The sequence below is a fragment of the Sciurus carolinensis genome, chromosome 17, assembly GCF_902686445.1.
Source record: "Sciurus carolinensis chromosome 17, mSciCar1.2, whole genome shotgun sequence".
Lineage (NCBI taxonomy): Eukaryota > Metazoa > Chordata > Mammalia > Rodentia > Sciuridae > Sciurus > Sciurus carolinensis.
In genome coordinates, this window is record NC_062229.1 from 30204029 (window position 1) to 30225460 (window position 21432).

The 21432-nt window shown below is 45.3% G+C and overlaps 1 protein-coding gene and 1 non-coding gene across 2 annotated transcripts; both read left to right on the top strand.

The window, feature by feature from the left end:
• Positions 1–248: 248 nt before the first annotated feature.
• Positions 249–16396, top strand: Cx3cr1 (C-X3-C motif chemokine receptor 1). Its single transcript, XM_047531494.1, has 2 exons — positions 249–355; positions 13340–16396. The coding sequence occupies exons 1-2, from the start codon at positions 350–352 to the stop codon at positions 14417–14419; spliced, it is 1086 nt and encodes a 361-aa protein (XP_047387450.1). The 5' UTR covers positions 249–349; the 3' UTR covers positions 14420–16396.
• Positions 2380–2454, top strand: Trnav-cac (transfer RNA valine (anticodon CAC)). The gene has a single exon. It is a non-coding gene; the product is annotated as a tRNA-Val (tRNA).
• Positions 16397–21432: the final 5036 nt, after the last annotated feature.

Below are 21432 nucleotides of genomic sequence, written 5' to 3' on the forward strand. Positions count from 1 at the left end.
CACCATTAAGAAGAGCTGACTGCAGGGTCCTGTTTCCTGCCCTCCCCCATATGGGAGTAAATGGCACAATCCAAGTCATCCCCCTTCCTCCAGGTCTGCCGGGGGCTCCAGTCCTCCAGGCTTGTAAATTCAGAGCCTCCTGAGGTTGGCTGGTCTCCAGGATGGAGTTTCTGAGCTTGCTGGCTGCAGCATCTAAAATAGTCTACCTCACAGGAAACCAGACACTATTGGCTAACTTTGCAAATAAAGATGCCCTCAGAGAGAGGGAAAGGGAAATACTTGCCTCTGGCAGAGTCTACGTAGGACAGGGTGGCTGACTGGCACATCCTGAGGTTCTCTTCCCCAGTGGATGGAGGTAAGTGCACCTTAGTGGGTGGGTTGGGGTGGGCGGGGCACACTGGAAGAGATTAGTAGACAAGTGATGTTGGTTTGCTCACAAACCAGCCTTTTCCTGAGGATGCTGCAGCCTAGATATGTCCAATGGAGTAGAGGAGTGGAAAATGGGAGTGTGTGTGTGTGGGGCAGGTGACTAGATCCTCTACCACAGGTCATACAGTGGGATGTGATTAGAAGTGTTAACAATTACATTTTAGGGATATGGAGAAAAACTCGTGGTTTGACATTAACAGAAAAAAGCAGATACAAAATTGTATCTGGATGATAATGAGGAATTCTATTTTTTAAAGATAAGAAATAGTACTGTTTTTTTTTTTTTTTAACAGTTCATATCCTTTAGAGACCCACGTTTAAGTTTTATGGGTAAAATTAAATAATCCTGTGGGGCTAAGAAGTGGGAAACTGACCAAATATTAACTGCTGAAACCGGGTAATGGGTGCCAAGAGATTCTGCTTTTCTACTGTTTGAAATTTAATAATAAAGAGTATTTTTAAATTACATCTGAATATTTACTATAAATATAAATGTACTTAATAGAAACATACACTATAAAGATTAAATGGAGAAAAACTGAAAGATTGTTCCACTTGATTCTAGGGAGTAGAATTATAGATAGTTTTGTGGATTCCCACCCACCCCCTGCACATTTTTGCATCATCTACAATTCTTTTTTTTCTCCCCCTTTGGTACCAGAGACTGAAACCAGGGGTGCTTAACCACTGAGCCACATTCCCCAGCTCATTTTATTTTTTATTTTGGGAGTGTCTCACTAAGTTGCTCAGGGTCTCACTACATGGCTCAGGCTGGCTTTGAACTCATGATCCTCCTGCCTCAGCCTCCTGAACCACTGGGATTACAGGTGTGCGCCATCGTGCCCTCCACCATCTACAGTTTTTATAATGATCATATATTGCGTTTATAATTAAAATGACTTAATTAATAAACCTCTGGCACAAATTCACTGTTCAATTTTGATATATGGTTATATAATCATTGTGAGACCACTTGGGCTCAGAAGGTTTGTGCCATTGGAAAACATAGTCTTTGCAAAGAAATTATGAGAGCAAGACAGGAGGAAATATGTCCCTGCTTGCCCACAGCTCCCCTTTTTCAGAGGCCACAGCTAAGGACCAGCTGTAGCTGTCTTTTTCTAGGTGTCTGCATTGCATCTGTCAATCATACCCTCACAGAATTTACATCTGAGTCCAGAGAAAGGCTAGGGAATTTTAGGATTCTTCCTCCCAGTCAAAAATAAAAGTTGTTATTGTTATTATTTTAAATACTAGATATAGAATACTTGAGGCAAAAAGAAATTAAGTCAAAAGTAAAGAAGAGCGAACCGTGTGAAAGTAGGCAAGAAAACTCCCTTCTGGGCACAGGTCATCCAAGGGGCCTGGGCTTCCAGGGAGCAGGCAGATGGGAGGGGCACATGGGCTGCTGAGCCTTAGGGGCCACTGTGGGTCAAGGGAGGGGGCAGTGACTGGGACTTGGGACTCCTGGAAAGAGAAACAGCCTGAGGAAGGTCAGGATGGAGTCTTCCCTTCTACCTTTTCACTTGGCTTTATTTTCACAAAGAGATGTAGGGCAGGAAATGTCTCAGCCCAAATTCAAGTTGACCCCTCTTGGCTCTCAGACTGTCCTGGCACTTACCATCCCCTGGGAAGTAGCAACTACTCTGTTAGCCACACATTTGTTTCCAATCTACCCGCAACCCTGTCCTCAGTGGTCTCCATTTCACAGAGCAGGCTGCAGACACTGCTTGGCTTTGGAGCAAAGTCCTGGCTCCTCTGCCCTTAGAAACTGTACTCATGACTTGGCTTTGCTCGGTCCACTTCCTACTGTCACAGGGACATTGGCCATGAGTCCTTGAAGCCAGGATCTGATAGGTGTTGACTTTCTGTGACGATTAGGGGCATGGTATATAAAGTCCCAGGCACACTGTTTGGCCCATGTTTGGTGTCAAAAACACAATATATGGGGCTGGGGAGATAGCTCAGTCGGTAGAGTGCTTGCCTCACAAGCACAAGGCCCTGGGTTCGATCCCCAGCATCCCCCCCCAAAAAAAAACCACAATATATGTTGCTAGCATGGGAAAACTGAGGTTTAGAAAGCTTGGGTATCTTAAGAACAACGACTACTTTCAAAGGAGTTTGTGAGAGATCCAGAGTTGTAGGGACAGGAGAAGAGAGAATGAATCACAGCTGACCCAGTTCGGAACAAATTTCCATTCTCTTCTCACCCACCCCAGTCCAGGAGGCAGCCCTTCCCCACCCCAGTGAACTGTGGAAGGGAAGCCATGGCAGGTATGGTCCTCCCAAACCAGAGACCCTGGCATCCTTCCTGAGACTCAGGACATCTAGCTGGCCCACACCAGAGTCACAAGCTCAGGAATGTTCAGCTCCAACTGCTGTAGCAGATGAGCTAACGGGGAAGGCAGCTCACTGTGCCTGCCAGGAGGTCACAGGCATATGAAGCAGGATGATGGAGTCCAAGTCTCAGCTGGCTCTTCTGAGGACTTGTTTCGACTCCCAGGGGGCAGCCTGGGAGTTCCAAGAGGTAGGCTGTCTCCTGTCACTCATTCTGCCTAGAAGAACCAAGGGAGACTGAGACTTCCACCTGAACCTTGATCCTGTCTGTCTTCTCCAAGGGGACAGAATATACCAGCAGCCATGAGCAGTGGATTTTTGTGACCTCTAGCCACAGTGGGTGCTTCAACAACCTCATCTTATTTAACCAAAGTTCAACTATCTGGGGTTATAAGTCTTGGTAGGGAAAAAATAATCTCCATTACATCTTCACTACCTTTCCAGACCACCTTTGTTCTTTTCCTGAAATTGATATTAACTGTGGAATATAACACCCTGAAAGAATAGTATCCATGTTCACCTCCCATGTAACACCATCCAGGCCAGTGTGAAGAACCTGGCTGCTCCCCCAAGTCTCCCTCATGGCCCTGACTAACCTGCCTCTCTTGCCACACAAATAACCACAACCCTGACTTATAGGGTGATTGTTTCCTTGCTTTTCCTCACAGTTTCACCCAATCTACGTCTGCACACCCAAATAACATTTTTTGGCATTTTCTGGTTTTGATCTTCTTATGTGTGGGCTTGTATGCAGCTCTGGTTTCTTTGACTCAACATCAAACTGGGTCTTCTTTTTAATTTAAAATTTTTTTTTGTTCTAACTAGTTGTACGCAAGAGTGGAATGCAATTATACATTTTGATAGCTCATACATAAATGGAGTGTGTTTTTTTAAATGCTTAAAATATTTTATTTTTCCCATTTTCAACTGGTCTGTGACAGTTGTACATAATGGTGGAATCCACTTTTATATATTTGTTCATGCACACAATATAACAATATAATTTGACTAATATCATTCCCTAGTATTTCCCCTTTCCCTGCCCTCTACCCTCCTCCTGTTCCCTTTCCTCTCCTCTACTGATCTCCTTTTCAATTTTCATGAGATTCCCCCCCACACACCCACCTTTCTTTTTCTTTTTCCTCTTTAGCTTACACATATGTGAGGAAATATATGACCCCTGACTTTCTGAGTTTGGCTTATTTCATTTAGCATAATGTTCTCAAGCTCCATCCATTTTCCTGCAAATGACACAATTTCATTTTTCTTTATGGCCAAATAAAACTCCATTGTGCATACATACCACATTTCCTTTATTCATTCATTCACAGATGGACACGTCGGCTGGTTCCATAGTGTGACTGTCGTAAATTGTGCTCCTATAAATATGAGTATGCATGTGTCACTGTAGTCAGATGGCTTTATTTCTTTAGGATAAATACCAAGGAGTGGCATGTCTGGGTCATATGGTGATTCCATGCCTAGTCTTTTCAAGAACCTCCATAGTGATTTCCACAGTGGTTATACTAATTTACAATCCTATGAGCAGCATAAAAATATACCTTTTTCTCCACATCCTTTCCAGCATTTATTACTATTTTCATCACTGGGTTTTTCAAATGTATCCATCTTGTAAGAGATGTCCAAACTGGACCCACGTGCATCAGCAGTAGAAATAATAAGAAACTGGAACATTCACACACAGTGTATTCCTATGTAGCCGTGAGATTGAACAGACGACAGTCACAGCAATAGTGTGGGATGAGATGCTTCCAGAAAGGCGGAGATAAACTTAAAGACAAATGGAAAATTGGTTCAGTTCCATGGGGCTCTTATCCAGTGCATCTCCATACACACAATTTATATGTCTATGAACAAGACTGATTTACACTGCTATCAGTTTTCTATTACTTATGGCATTGCAAATTAGTTCAGACAATGACAGAGGATGATAGCACCAAACAGTGTGTGAAAGAGGACACCCAGCCATCTCTTGTGTGTGCCTATATCAAAATCTTTTTAGTACTTTTTCCTTAGCTTTCTAGGGTGAAGTTTGCAGTTCCTCTATTTACCCCCTTCTCCTTCCCACCTTGGCTCTGGGCATCCTTACCTGAGCCTTCACTCTGGCTCAACTGGTCTTTCCTGACTGTTCCCAGGACACGTGGGCACCTCCCGACACCATCAGCCCCCGTTCCTTCTCTCTGCCCAGGACACTACCCTGGTCTAGCCTCCCTGAGTCTTGGCCTTCAAAGCCCACCTCCATTCACTGTCAGCTCCCTCTTGTCACTCACAAGTCTCCTCCCACCTTTAAGTCTTAGCCTAAATGGCAACATTTTTGTGATGCGCTCCATCATGCTCCCCAGTCCTAACCAGGACAGACATAGAGACCCAACCCTTGGTTTTCCCACAACTTATGTATTATTGTTACACAATAACAAACATTTACAAGAACTATATCTTAAACACTGATATGGCTTCAGAATTTAACATAGTGCCTCGTTTTGGGAAAGTAGAAATAAAAGCAAAAGCTTCTCCCAACACAGAAATCCTTCCTGCAAAGGTAGTAGAGAAAGAAAGCACTTTTTTCATTACAGATTCAGTAAATCAGCATGTGATGCACAACACAGGTGATACGCTGAGAGATTGCAAGGCCAAACATAATTTCAGCAGGTATACACCATTACATCCGTGTTCCTCAGATAAACAACGGCTAGTCACCAAGTGAGAGGCATGATGGCACCATTTCCCAAGCAGACTTCAGCCTAACCTTACCTGGTATTCAGAGTGGCCACTGAGTTAGCAAATTGGCTCCATTTAGGGGAGAAGCATCCTTCTCTTTCCTTGATGACGAAGGTGGTTGGCAGCTTGGAGCAGGGCTCTGAACCTGCTCTCCCATAGAGACTGGGAGAAGGGCTCTATGCCCTTTATTGCATACATTTCAAAGAGATGACACACAGCTCCTTGAGAAAGACCTAGCCCAGAGTTGGAGATATAGCTCAGTTGGTAGAGTGCTTGCCTCGCATATATAAGGTCAGAGGTTCAATGCCCAGCAGACAAAAGACCTATTAATCTTTGAAAGGATAGATACAAATTCAAAGAGAGGAGAAAGTACTTACAAGTTTTCTAAAGCAAATGTCCTAAGGAAAAGAGAATCTCTTCCCTTATTTTCACCAAGGAGAATTAATCTCTTATTTTTAATATTTATTTGCTCTTATGCTACCATAGGGTAAGGATGCTCCATCAATGTTGGTTTAATTCATAATTCAGTAATTAAAAAGTCTGTCTCTGTCTCACTTTTTTTTTAATTGTCAAGTATTTTCTTTCAAAATTTTACAGTTCATTTTGACAGAAATAAATAAATACCATAAAGTGCTTTGAGAAGGAGGGAGGAAAGAGTGTCCAACCCCAAGCAATGGCGGGCTTTGGAAAGGGGCAACTCGAGAACCCAGGGTGGGAACAGGGTTCCTCAGGTGTGGTTTTCTCTCGCTGGTACTTTTTGGCTTGGGTGTGTGCCTTTGTGCTGTATATAACCATGGTGGGTAGACAACACTGTGAAGTTTTCAGTGGGATCTTTGTCACTCAATTTACTTGCAAAGGGAATGGGGTAAAAGTTGCAAAATTTTTTCCTTTTAGTTCTTTATCATGGACTTGAAGCCCCCTCCATCCGCCATCAGCCTCGGCTCTCTCTGCATCCTGAGGGGTGCATGTTGTAAAACTAGCTGCCACCCTACACGAGAAAACCATCCAAATCTGGTAAAACCAGGCTTCCCCAGCAGCCAGGACAGGCTGAGAACTTTTCTCTTTAGTACAAGGTTAAGCTCAAGACTTGAGGTTTGTGTGTGTGAGGGCGGGGGTGCTGGAAATCAATAGATCCACCACTGTTTCCAAATAGAACTTCATCTGAACACTTCTCGACTGTGACCCAGGCATGTCACACACTACAGGCAGCTGCTGGGCAGCAGATACATGCTTTCACCAACCTAGAACTCATGTTTGTCTTTAAGGTTGATTCCTTATGTTGGATTCTTGTTGGAAAATTGAGCATGTCAGAGTTGGCAAGGCCCTTGGAGGTGACCTGGCCCATGGCTTCATTTAACACATCGGGAAACTGAGGCAGAGCTAGAATGACCTGCTCTGGGTCTCCCAGAATTCGGGCATAAAGTGCACAGCCCCCCCCCCCCCCAGGAAATTTGTGGCTCTTAAAAGCACCATGGAATATTTGAAGGCAGGAAATAGGCTGATCCTTCAGCCTTCAGACTTTTTTCTCCAGAGGAAACTATTCCAATTTCTTCACCTCGGTTCATAAGAGCTAAATTCTGGGGGTCTAGGGTGAGGACCTCCTGGTGGTGGCTAGAGGGGCAAGTAATATCCCACCCTCCCCATTTTCCACTTGCCGTTCCCTGAGAGTCAGCCTGCTGGGTTTTGAGTCCAGAAGGGAGAAACCCAATCACTTCAGGGTTGTGTCATGGACTAACTTCTTTCAGGGGACTTGTGTCTACTATTTCTCAGTCTTAATTCTAGGGAAGTGGCCTGTGATATTCTGCAGACTTCCCCTCCAACCAAAAGAGCATCATTCAGTGCAGGGAGCATTCGGGTTTGTGGAGAGAAACAACTGGGATTGAGTTCCGAGCTGTATTGCATCCTGGGACAGTTAACCAAATCTCTGTGATGTGAGCCTCTGTCAGTCAGTTTGTAAATGAGGATAATCATTTCTCACGTGGGATTGTAGAGAGAATTCAGTGAGATGGTGTGTATGAAGCATAATCTTGGCAGGCCTGTAGGCACGGCAACGTCTGCTCCTTCAAAGCTGGGGCTTTCTGGGGTTAACATACGATTCTGGAACAGTAAAAGAACCCATGTAGTAATTATGGATCAAGCAACTCTAACTTCAGTTGGTCCAAAGGGGGAAAAAAAATTAAGCCTCACAATTTCCTTGGCTGTAGGCTGGAGCTCAAACCCAGCCTTCACACAAAGGTTTACTAAAAAACCATCAACAGGGACCAGGAAGGGTAAAAAAAAAAAAAAAAAACTAACGGAAGATACACTGGATTTGGAAAATGGTAAGCAGTATATACAACCAAAAAAGGGTGGGGGGAGCAACACAGATATGTCAGATAGAAGGAGAAAATGGACTGGGGTCACCTAAAAGAGAAGGGAAGTGTGGAAACGGGAAGCGAGGAGGAACGAGGGGCAATGGTGACCTCCACCCACCCCTAAGAAAAGTCAAAAAAATAAATGAGCAGGCCTGAGAAAAGGAAGTGGCCAGAGGAAGCGGAGCAGGACGGGCAGCAGAGGGGAGCAGGGAGATTTATATTATAGAGCGGGTTGTGCGGAAGTCGTTTCTGCTTGGCTGGGAAACAGACCCTCTCACCAAGCACTGCTTGGAGGCTCAGCCCAGGCTCTCCCAGCTGAACTCCAGTTAGTAAATCCTGGGTTTAACTGGCTGGAGGGTGGGTATGGAGGCTGGAGGACAGCCTAACTGGCTTTAGTCCTTGCTGGCTACTACCCTGAGCTGTCGCATGCAGCCTCAGGCTGGGGGGCACTTTTCCTGTGCCCCTTCCCTGCATGCTGCTTGCAATGCTTGTGGGTACAAAATCTAGCTGAGAAGACGCAGCAAAGGCTTAACCCATTGGATCCTTACCCTCGGGTTCTGGCATCCCAAGAAACAGAGGAAAGCCACTGTCTGGGCAGGCCTCCCCTGAAGGCCACCCCAAGGACTAGCCACACTGCCATCTGCTGCTGAGACCCTCTCTTTAATTAAGCTCATCTCCCAATCCCTGAACATCTCAGAGGACCCAGAAATAAAAGATCCACTTGGCTCAAGCCCACTTTTCCTAAAGAGTGACCTTAACAAAACTATCAAGTTCAAGAGGACCGTTCAGCAAAGGGGCCGTCTTCCCGGACGTGGAGCTTCTGGTGTAAACAGAATCCTTGCTGGGCTCTCCTCTGCTGAGGCTGGGTTTGTATCAGACCCAGGGCCTTGCACAGGCTAGGCAAGGGCTCTACCACTGAGCTACATTCCCAGCCTGAGTCTGGGTTTGAACTGACTCCAACACATAGTCTGCTCTGCCTTTCCAGGCAGACAAAACCCTGTGTCACCAGTGACTCGTGCCTCCGAGGCAGCACTGTTTCTCAGTACTTGCCTGGAAAGAGCTGAGGTTGTTTAAGAATCAGCTAAGTCTAGCAGCCCACCTGACAGGAGCGTGTTGAGATGGGAAGCTGTGCTTCCCACACCTCTTCAGGCTATGCTGGGCTTCAGGGTCCATGTTCCTCTCTTAGGGCTGCACATTGAGAGGTTACTGTCTTTTACTTCTCTAGGTCTTCCATTCACTTGCTCACCCATTCATTCATTCATTCAGCACAGCAGGCACCCACACAGAGCTCTCAAAATTCAAGTGCCCCTGGCCTGTGACAACTGTGTGGCCTATAAGCTCTGCCAGGAAGAGTAGGAGGTACTGTCACCACTAAGTCCTTAGGAATGAAGGTCTAAGATACTATAAACATTCATACAGCATTTGTTCTATACCAGGCCTCTCTCTTTGCTAAACCCTCATCTACAGAGTTAAAAAGAATGTGATTCTTCTTCGGGGATCTCCCAGTCTTGAGGGAGGAGGATAAGGAAGGCTACTTACTTTAATTTTTCCTATAATTCATATTTTTGCTTATTTTTACTTTGAAAACTCCAAAAGAAACATTTAAAATCACTTGCAAAATAGGTAATATGTGTACATGGTAAAATAATTCTGAGAGTTGGGCTGGAGATGTAGCTTAGCAGTAGAGCGCTTGCCTAGCATGTGCAAGGCCCTGGGTTCAATATCCAGTACCAAAAAATAAAATAAAATAAAAAACTCCAAGTTTAGTTTACAGTGAAAACTAAAATGCCCCTCTCCCCATCCTCCAGTCCCCATAGACGCCCTCCAGCAGGAACTCTTATTACCTTGATTGGCAGAACCCTTCTGAGATCTTCAGACCTTACCCAAAACATGAGCATGGCATTACCTCTCACAGAGAGCAGCACAGTGTGCGCCTGGTACCTCACGTACCAGTGTATCTTGGAGAAGGTTCCATGACAGAACACAGATCTGTCTGGCTTTGCTTTTTTTTTAAGCAGGTGCTTGCTGTTCTGTTCTTTGGATTTACCATGGTTTTGTGTGATCTGTCCCTACCCATGGGCACTGGAGTGGTTTCTCTTGGTGTCTATTTCAAGCTCACTGTGGTGATGGTCTGAGTGCACACTTCCTTGAGCTTGTGTGTGAGAGCATCTCTGGTTGAACCCCAACAAGCCATTGGGTGTCATTGCATTCTTTGGCTCTTGATGAACCCCAAGGTTGCTCTTTAGAGGGGAAGCTGAGACAGGGCCCTGATGGCTTTTTATTTCCAGGGGATCGACTTTGATAGTCACTGCATCCCCCTCTTCTCTCCCTAGCCATCTTTCTTTTCTGGGGGGCCCACTAGGAGTGTGACCTGGGCTTCAGTCTTGCTACCCCACTTCTAGCTATGTGATGGGCATGGGCCTTGACCTTGCTGTGCCTCTCATTGGCATGAGGAGCACTAAGTCTCCAGCTCCTCAGAATCACGTAAGGGCAATCAAAAGAAACACACCTCCTGCTCCTCCCTCTGTAGTCTGGCACAGCATGACTCAGCAGGGATCACAGTGTGCCAGGCAAGCACCTACTATGTGCACAGCACTGTGCCAGTGCTCAGAGGAACTCCTGTGGTAGCTGAACCAGACTTTGTTGGGGACTCTGAGCCACCAAGGAGCCAGGATAAGGGTGGTCAAGTGTCTCTGTGTCCTCACTGGGCAGACCCTCTGGATGGCATGGAGTGTCCTGAGCCAGATCTGTCAACTGGTTCTCAGGAAGTAATATGTTCACCAATCGAGCAAGATCATCCCTTCCACAGCATCTCCTGAAATTGTGTCCCATCTGCAGGGATGTATTGACACACTTCCCAACTCTGCCTTTATCAAGACCGTTGTGTGAATTTCCCATTGAGACCACAGGTCCCTTTGTGGCTGAGACTGGGCCTGACTAATTCCTCCAGGAGCCCAGCCATGCTTTGAATGTTTGCATGGATATCTGGCCCCTCCAACCAGGACCTCCTCTGGCTTATTTGGAAAAGGTGTTCCTGTGCATGTGGCAGCCCTGAACCCCAGCAAAGTGGGAGGCTAGATTTGGGACCCCTTGCTCCTTAGCCAGACAATCCCTTGCTTAATTCTAACTCTCCCTGCCTTCTCCACATAGACTCATGCCCCAATCTTCCTCTTCCTCTCTTCACAAATATCCCTGGAGCATCCAGTGCAGTGAATTAAACACAGGACTTTGAGAATCACAGAGAGGATTAAACAGATAATAATGCACATGGAATGTTTGGCAATAAGCCTAGCAATTCAGTAAAAGCTTAGCAAAAACTGGCTTGCACCGCTCTTAAAAATAATCTAAAAAGAAAACTTTTTCTTTTATTTCAGGGGAAAAAAATTAGAACAACCTTTAAATACCAAATTCCCACGATGCCCTGGGTAGGAGTTAAACATGAATCTACAGGCAACCCGGATGAGTCCAAATGCTCAAAGGGCCTCTGCTGCCTCCCCTAATGCAGGAAAGAACTAGCATTTATGAAGTGCCTGCTGTAGGCCACACAGTTGTAATAGTTTCTCCCCTTAGAACACCTCTGTGGGCAAGCATGAGACTGCATCTCAATCTTGCAGATGAGGAACATCATGCCCAGAGATTCCAAGCTCACCCATCACTTAGCCTGAGAGAGCAGACTAAAGTTTTGGAGCCAAAGGACAGATCACAGGCAGAACAATTCTTAGGGGTTTTAACCTCCTTTTTTTTTGCGCTGCTGGGGATAGAACCCAGGGCCTTGTGCTTGCAAGGCAAGCACTCTACCAACTGAGCTATATCCCCAGTCCTTAACCTCCTCTTGAAGTCAGCTTTGCCAGCTCTTTTCACTGGGCAGAAGGGGAAAGTGTGTTAGTCTAGCCCAGCCTCCCCAACTTGCAGTCTTCAAGGACTTGACTACTTTCGCACTTCAACAGCAGGATCTTCACACACTGAGTACCAATTCCTGTTTCCCCATCATTAGTTTTAGACAGATGAAGCTTACTCTCACAGAACTCAAAAATGGGATCAGGTCAGCAAATTCGTTCTTACTAACTTAAATGTTATTAAGGTCACAGCCAGACACCTGTTCTAAGGGCCTGAAGTAGAGAACTCATCCACTTTTCCTGGGGTCAGATATCCATCACAGGCTGAGAAGGCCCAGGACTGGCAGGCTTGGCCCATCTCATTGCAGAAGAGATGGGTGAGATGCAGGACATGGCAGAGGCTGGGCAGGAGCAATGCCCAGCTGGGTGGGCTGTGGGAGACACCCGGGTGAAACCATCATGAACAGGGCGCAGTAGGGTGTGGAAACTCCCTTGGTTAAAGAACCGCGAGCTCTGCTTTCAGTTTTGATGAAGAAGGAGGTGCTGACAACCAGGAGGCCTGCTCTGAGACATGGAGTTTCTGAGGGACCTGCCTGTGGCTTCACAAGGTAGAAAAGGAGGTGCCAGAGGAGCAAAGGGAGAGGGCAACCTATCTGCCACCTCTGGGGTAAAGGTACAGCAAGTCCTGGATGGGAAAAGAGCAGGACTAGGGCAAGCTTGACTGCCCAACCTATGCAGAAATGTCTTCTTTTTCAATTTTTGCTCAAAAGCAAACAGGAGATAAGAATCACGGGGAGGGCCAGGGCTGGTGATGACCAGGAGAAGTAGTCTCATGGGCCCAGCCTGAGCTCATCCTGTCTTGGACTGGTCAACCCTCTGTGACTGCAGAGCCCTGGATCATGACAGTGTTCCTCTTCAGCTGGGCCTGGAAGATAAGCCTCAGTCCTAGTTTGCTTGGGATTGAGGGGTTTCCCACAGGTGGGAGTGCTGAAAGTCCTGAGCAACACAAAACAAGTGATTCACAGGACAGCGTGACTCTGACTGATCCCTGCTGAGGAGCAGAGGGGCTTGTTGTTTCCAAGAGGAAGAAGAGGAGGAAGGGCTCTCAAAAACCAAACACGGGGAGTCTCTGAGACCTCTCTCTCCAGGCCTAGCTTCATGGAGGGGAAATGCAAGACCAGAGGGTGGAGAAGGTAGAAATAAAAAAGAGCATGGAAAATTGCTTGAGGAAAGGTTGGGCTGTCACCCCTCCCTATCCTGCCCTTCACCTCGTCCTTGGTTCTCCTGCCCCTGTCCACACACTGGTCAAACCAGACACCTTTTGGAGAGACTTATGAAAATCAATGAAAGCGATCTGCCTCAAGTTCCAAAAGGCCTGGATCCAAATGCTTGCCGAGCAAGTCCTCTTGGGGACCTCTCTTTGAACTTGTCAGGGGCCTGACTGCCTCTCCTGCCAAAGGCTTCTGTTGCAGCCTCCATTATTAGACCATGACGGGGATCAACAAGATGGCGAGCTGAAGGCAGGAAGCTACTAGGCACAAAACTGGAATTTATTTCTTCCTTTCTGCCTCCACGATGGGCCAGTTAGAATTCCAGATTTGTTCCTTCGAGAACTAACACTGTCCCTTATTTTCCCTTCCGATCCAGGTCCTCACCATGCCCACTTTCTCCCCTGAATCAATTGAAGAATACTTTGAGTACGATGAATCTGCCGAAGCCTGTTATGTGGGGGACATCGTGGCCCTTGGGGCAGTGTTCCTGTCCATATTCTACTCCCTGGTCTTTGCCTTCGGCCTCGTGGGCAATCTGCTGGTGGTGTTTGCCCTCACCAACAGCCGGAAACCCAAGAGCATCACTGACATCTACCTGCTGAACCTGGCCTTGAGCGACCTGCTCTTCGTAGCCACTCTGCCCTTCTGGACTCACTATGTGCTCAGCGAACAAGGCCTCCACAACGCCGTGTGCAAACTCACCACCGCCTTCTTCTTCATCGGCTTCTTCGGAGGCATATTTTTCATGACCGTCATCAGCATCGACAGGTACCTGGCCATCGTCCTGGCCGCCAACTCCTTGAGCAACCGGACCGTGCAACATGGCGTCACCATCAGCCTGGGCGTCTGGGCGGCAGCCATCCTGGTGGCAGCGCCCCAGTTCATGTTCACAAAGCGAAAAGCAAACGAGTGCCTGGGTGACTACCCCGAGGTCCTCCAGGAAATCTGGCCGGTGCTCCGCAACGTGGAAGTGAACTTTCTCGGCTTCCTGCTGCCCCTGCTCATCATGAGCTTCTGTTACTTCAGGATCATCCAGACACTGTTTTCCTGCAAGAACCAGAAGAAAGCTAAAGCCATCAAACTCATCTTACTGGTGGTCATCGTGTTTTTCCTCTTCTGGACGCCCTACAACATTTTGATTTTCCTGGAGACTCTCAAATTCTACGACTTCTTTCCTAGCTGTGACATGAAGAGGGATCTGAGGTTGGCCCTCAGCGTGACTGAGACGGTGGCGTTCAGCCACTGTTGCCTCAATCCCTTTATCTATGCATTCGCCGGGGAGAAGTTCAGAAGATACCTCTGCCACCTGTACAGGAAGTGCCTGGCTGTCCTGTGTGGTCGTTCGGTGCATGTCAGTTTCTCCCCGCCCGAATCACAAAGAAGCAGGCAGGGAAGCATTCTGAGCAGCAATTACACTCACTACACAAGTGATGGAGATGCATCCCTCCTTCTCTGAAGGGATCCACAAAGCCTTGTCTCTACAGAGAACCCAGAGCTCCTGAATCTGACACTGAGTAATGAGAACAGATTTTTCTTGTTGTTGCTTTGTATGTGCAAGAAATTTGGACCCAAAACTAACAAAACCACACTAGAGTGTTTTCAAGAAATGTGCTCAAACTTGGAATGGTAAAGGGTGCACGTGTCTCTTACTGCAAATGTCAGGACATTTTGCTCACAAGTGGCAAAATTTTAACCCAGACTATCTTTGTTGAAAAGGGATCTGTGAGTGGTGTTCTCATTGTGGCATTGATCAGGGGGTGACTGAACCCTCGGGGTGAGTGGAAACCAGGACTTGAATTTAGCTAGAATTTGCTCTCTCTCTGATCCTCAAGGCTTTAAGCAGTGATAGATTTTCAAAGCTCACATCATACAGCTTTATCACCAGAGAGGGAATAAGACCCTTTCCTCTCCAGTCCCAATGTCAAATTTTCCATAGAAATCTTGATTGGCCAAGTTTGCATCAGGTGGTGGACCAGGTGGTGAACCAGGCGGTGGCATCCGTCTATAAGAAAGGGATATATGGGATCAATAGCCTCCCCTGACCCAATCTTCTGCTCTCACCTCAAGGTTAGAGGTTGAGAAAGATGTGTTTCCTACAAGTTAGAGGAGTCGCTACTGTTCTGATCAGACAGAACAAGAGCCACTCACCCTGTACCTGAGTTAGTTCCTTCCCTGATCACACAAACCAGCACACACCTCTTCATTAAACCTTCTTCTATCTTGTCCCCATACCTACAAGGGCTCCCCACTGCCCACTGCATCAAGCCCAAACACAAATGCCTGACCTCAGACTCTCCACCATGCAGTTCAACCCACAGATTCTCCCCTGCTTCCCTCTTCCCAGGGGATCCCATCCCCCCGGGCACTCACATCCATATGTCAGCCATATCCAACCCTGTCTCTACCATCAGACTTCACACATCTCCCTCTACTTGCTCCCAAGCCCACGGGAAGAAGAAAAAAAAAAAGAACGCTGCCCCAAAGTGAAGGGAGGAATTCCGATCCCAGCTCTCTCACTTGCCCACTGGGTGGCCTGGGGCCAACTGAGCTTTAGTCCCTACATGTATAGAAGGGGGATGATGGTATCTTTTGTGTAGGGAGCATTCTCTCCATCATGAGGAACCAGTCACCAACTCTTGCAAGTCCCAATCATCTCACCTGTTTCCCAGACTTCAGCTGTACCCTCGCCTGGCAATGAGGAGGCTGCACCATGCCCAAGTGGGACATAGCCTCCTCAGAGGAGGTCAGTTCCTGCAACAGCCCTCAGTGAACAGCTACAGCTGCAGCTAGGCAGCCTGCAGAAGAGAGTTCACCCTCAGTCTACAATTGGATCATGCCCACTGCTGCCTGAGCTCTGGGCTCCCCAAAACAGGAAAATGAGCCCCGAGATCTGCAACCTTCCCAATCCCCTCAACACAAGCCCTTGCCCATCTGGAAGACAATCCCTTTCACTCTTGCCACTACCAACCTGGAGAGACAAGCTATGACAGCAGTTTTCTTCTTTCAGTTGGTTTAGAAATTTATGAAGTAATCATGCTAAAGAAAGCATCATCTACAATCTAACCACATGAGTATTTTCATTCCTGGGTTTGCCCATCAAACCTGTTCACACTCACTTATTTAGAGTTGCAATCATAAAGCACAGTTATTATGTAACCTGCTTTCTTCAATGTTAGATCCCAAATAGCTCTGCGTCTGTGTAGTTTTGTAACAGTCCTTTTAGAAGACTCTACCAGATTGCATGCTCGTTGAGGCAGATGTGCTGATTCATTGCTGTGTATCTGGTCTCTCCTTGATGGTATGAACATTTGTTTAATGAATGAGAAAATGAGTCATGTTCCTTCAAGATCATGCACCATCATTAACCCACCATTACTCTGTTGATAAACATTTCACTCCTTTCCAATACTTAGCAAATACATATTTTACAGTACTTTCATCGTGTCATTTTCTTTCTCCTGTTCAATTATTTCCGTTAAATAAGTTCCTTGCCAAGGGGATAACTGGGTCAAAGGGCATGAGGACTTTTTAGCTTTTGACACGTAGATACAAAATTAGTTTACTGCAAAACCTTTGTTGGGTACATACGCACAATATGTGAACTCAGGTCCAGAGCTATTCCAAAGGTCAGGAGACCAGGTCTCTGCCTGCGATGATTTAACGTTTAAATGAAGAAGAGAGATGTGAACAAATAAGCATGCTTTGCATTATGTGGTAGCACAGGGGCCGTGACAGCTGATCTGAGACCTGAGGGGTGAGGGACTTTCCCAGGCAAAGAAGGAGTTGGTGAGCCAGGCTGAGGGAACAGCATGTGGAAATGAAGAGTTTGTAGCTCTTAAGATGTGGGCGCATTTTCTGCAAATATTGAAAGGCACTGACTGAGAACAAGATGGATGGAAGGAACCTTTGGGAGCTGGGGTCATCACAATGAAGTGGGGTGGTTCCCCTCAGGGTGTTCACAAGGTTGCTTCTTTATTATCTGATCCTTATACCAACTGTTGAATCACGAGACTTCGTTTTTGCCTTTTTTGTGGTACTGAGGGTTGAGCCAAGGGCCCCACGCAGACTAGGCAGGTGCTGTACCACTGAGCCACACTCCCAGTCGAATTATGAGACTTTTAATTAAAGTTCGACCTATTTCTGAATTTCCATGAGGGGAAGAAATAATTCCTTCGACTTGAGAAATAAAATTAGGGAAACAAACGCTTTCATTTCTAGAAGAATATTAAATTCGCATAAGAATCTTTCTTCTCATTGATTTTGCTGAATAGGAAAAACTCAGAAAAGCAAAAAGGTATTGGTGACTAAATAAAGGAGGGCACATTTGAAGAAGAGAGTTCACCCTCAGCATACAACTGGATCATGCCCAATGCTGCCTGAGCTCTGGGTTCCCCAAAAGCAGAGGAAATTGAGCCCACAGATCTGCAATTAGTCCCCATGCATCAACTCTGACAGCAACAAGTTATTTAACATCTCTTAGGCTCAGAGTTCTCATCAGAAAAATGAAAGTAGTGACCAGCTCTCAGGGTTATCAGGATTTAGAGAGATGACCTCCACAAAGTTCCCAGTGCTCACCTGGCAAAATAAGCTCAAATAAATGGTGGCGAGTATTATTACTTTATTTTTATTATTATTTTATCTTTGCAGCATTGAGGATTGAACCGGAGGAAACTTTACCACTGAGTTGCATCCCTGTCCCTTTTTCTTTTTTATTTTGATACAGGTCTCCCTAAATTGCCCAAGCTAGCCTCAAACTTGTGATTCTCCAGCCTCAGTCTCTGGAGCCCTGGGATTATAGGTGTGCATCACTGCCATTGCAGATGGTGATGGTGATTTTTTTTTAATTGCCACGTTTTATATTGGTGCATTATAGCCGTACATAATGGAGGAATTTGTTGTTACTTATTCATACATGCACACAACGTAACAATATTATTTCACCAATATCACTCCCCAAACCCTTCCCATCGCCCTCCCCTCTTTCCATTCCCTGTTCCTTTCCTCTATTGATCTCCCTGTATTTTCACAACATCACCACCACCACTACTTTTCCTTTTTTCTCTCTCACCACCACATATGAGAGAAGGATACGATCCCTGACCATCTGAGTTTGGCTTATTTCCACTTAACATTCTCTATTTCCTTTCATTTCTGCAAATGACACAATTTCTTTTTCTTTATGGCTGAATAAACTCCATTGCATACACATAGCACATTTTCTTTAACCATTCATCCAGGCTGGTTCCATAGTTTGGCTATTGTGAACTGTGCTCCTATAAACATGGGTATGCATGTGTCACTGTAGTAAGATGACTAATAAATCCTGAGTAAATATCAAGGAGTGGGATAGCTGGGTCATACGGTAGGTAGTTCATGCCTAGTCTTTTGAGGAACCTCCAGACTGATTTCTATAGTGGATGTACTAATTTACAATCCCACCAACAGTGTAAAAACATTCCTTTAAGGCTGGGGATTTAACTCAGTTGGTAGAGTGCTTGCTTTGCAAGCACGAGGCCCTGGGTTCAATCTCCAGCACAGAAAAAAAAAAATTCCTTTTTCTCCACATCCTCTGCAGTATTTTTTATTATTTTTATTCTTGATGACTGCCATTCTGACTGAGATGAAATCTCAGTGTAGTTTTGATTTGCATTTCCCTAATTACTAATGGTGTTTGTGGGGAGCCATCCTTATCTAGCAGGATCAGAGGAGGTCGAGCCTCATGACCCAGAGGACCGATTTCCCAGAAGTGGCAGATTGCCGGAGGGTATGTGGCACTGTGGGAGTGGTTCCCTCCCTGGTTATATGATAGTTTCCCTGAGCAAAGTGGCTCCCCAAACTCCACCCCATTCTGTTCATCACAGAAGCAGCCCCTCCCATTCCGGGCCCCTTTACCTGTGTGACTATAAATAAAAGAGAGCTAGGCTACTCCATGTTGTGAGAAGCCAGATCTGGGATGGCCGGATCTGTCATGCCCTCTCTCATTTAAAAAGAGTATTGGCTCTTGTGTTTTTTGATTAGATAAGTTTATGGGTAATTGACTGATTTGTAGCCAACATCATCCTCTGGCAGTTAACCCTTTTCTCATCCACATGGGACGTGGCTGAGAGACCCTCACAGATGTTGAACGTTTTTTCATGTATTTGTTGACCACTTGTATATTTTCTTTTGAGAAGGGTCTGTTTAATTTATTTTCCCATTATTTATTTATTTATTGGTACTGGGGATTTAGCCCAAGGGCACTTAACCACTGAGCTATATCCCTGGCCCTTTTTATTTTTTTATTTTGAGGCACAGGCTCACTAAGTTGCTTAGGACCTTGCTAAATTGCTGAGGCTGGCTTTGAATTTGCAATCCTCCTGCCTCAGCCTCCTGAGTTGCTGGGATTACAGGTAGAAGATACTGTGCCTGATTTGTCCACTTATTAATTGGGTTATTTGCTTTGTTGGTGTTATATTTTTTGAGTTCTTTATGTATTCTAAATGTTAAACCTCTGTTAGAAGAATAACTAGCAAAGATTTTCTCCCATCCTGTAGGTTTTTTCTTCACATTCCTAATTGTTTCCTTTGCTGTGCTTTTTAATTTGATGTCATCCCATTTATTAACTCTTGACATTATTTCCTGAGTGTTAGGGGTTCCATTGAGAAAGTGATTGCTTGTGCCTATATGTTGGAGTACGGACCCTACATTTTTTTTCCTAAAGGTTGCATACTTTCTGGTCTAAATCCTATGTCTTTGATCCATTTTGAGTTGATTTTTGTGCATGGTGAATCTAGTTTCATTCTTCTACATATGGATAACCAGTTTTCCCAGCATCATTTGTTTAAAAGACTGTCTTTCCTCCAAGGTATATGTTTGGCACCTTTGTCAAGGATGAGAAGACTGCATCTGTGTGTATTCTTTTCTGTACCACTAGTCTATGTGTTCATTTTTATGCCAGTACCATGCGGTTTTTGTTACTAAAGCTCTGTAGTATAATTTGGAGTCAGGAATTGTGATGTCTCAAGCATTGCTTTTTTGGCTTAGAATCACTTTGACTGTTCTGAGTCTTTTATTCTTTCAAATGAATCTTAGGACTGTTTTTTCCTAGTTCTGTGAGGAATGTCATTGGTATTTTGATGCTGATTGCTTGAATCTGTAGATTGCTTTTGGTAGTTTGGCCATTTTAACAATATTGGTTCTGCCTATCCATGAACATGGGAAGTCTTTCCATCTTCTAAGGTCTTCTTCAACTACTTTCTTCGACATTTTACAGTTTTCACTGTAGGTCTTTCACCTCCTTGGTTAGATTTATTCCTAGTATTTTTTAGGCTATTGTGAATAGAATTGTTTTTCCTGATTTCTCTCTCTGAAGATTCATTATTGGTATATAAGAAAGCTATTGGGTTTTGTATGTTGATTTTGTAACCTGCTACTTTGCCATAAATATTTATTAGCTTTTTGGATTTTCTAAGTATAGGATCATATTATCTGCAGTGGTTATTATTTTTATTCTTTTTCTTGTTAGCTTTTCCCAGGGAGGAAACTCATACTATCTTGTCCTTGCCTTATTGTTTTTCTTAGTCCCATAATCACAGACTTCTAGGTGGTAAGAGAAACTGGGTCAAAACTGCAGTTACAGAAATGTTGACCATTTAGGGTCAGAGCCTGGCCCCAGATACCACAGTGAATTACTGAAAGAGGCTGATCCTTGACTCACAGTGTGCTGCCCCCTCACTCACCTTGATAAGAATATAGACCACTCTGTCTTCTGGGAGCAGGGAACACAGGTTAACAATAGAGAAACTCCAGAAAGAAGGTCTGCAGACAGATGCCCAGGCAGGGAGAAGGAACTCCTGACCTAGACTGCTGTTCAACAGAATCAATTCATCCATGGACAGGTGCCAGATGTATGATGTGGCTTTTGGTGATACCTGTTCTGTGACATCAGTATCTCTAATAACAGGTGGTGTCAACAGAGAGTCATCAGCAAATGATACAGAATTTCCAGAGGCAAATACCATGATCAGCCTCCAGAAAGATAGAAACCTCAGATAGACAGGGCTAATGTCAGGAACAACCATATCCAGGGGCTGCTCAGTACTTGGGCAAAATGCCAAGTCACTTCTAAATAATTTGACTAATTTCAGGTTTGTTATGTGCTCTTTCAACAACAGTCTAAGGGACAGTCTCCTTGCCTGGGACCTTGCCACCAAGAAAGATGGAAAACCTATGCTTTCAGTTCTTAGGAAAATCTATCAGTCCTTTTAATCCATTGTACAGGGAGTACATACAGGGTGACCTGGTGTTTCCATTCTTCTCTCTGTAAGCTGTTATTCCTGAGTGTCCTGGAACAGAATCCACCTCTGGCCCCAGCAGGCTACAAATCCCCCTGGGCACATGGCACCATGGGGAGCACAAAGTCCCTAGATGCTGTCCCATTATTGCCTTCAGGATTGGTGCAGGCTTTACCAACTCAGAAGTGAATTTTCT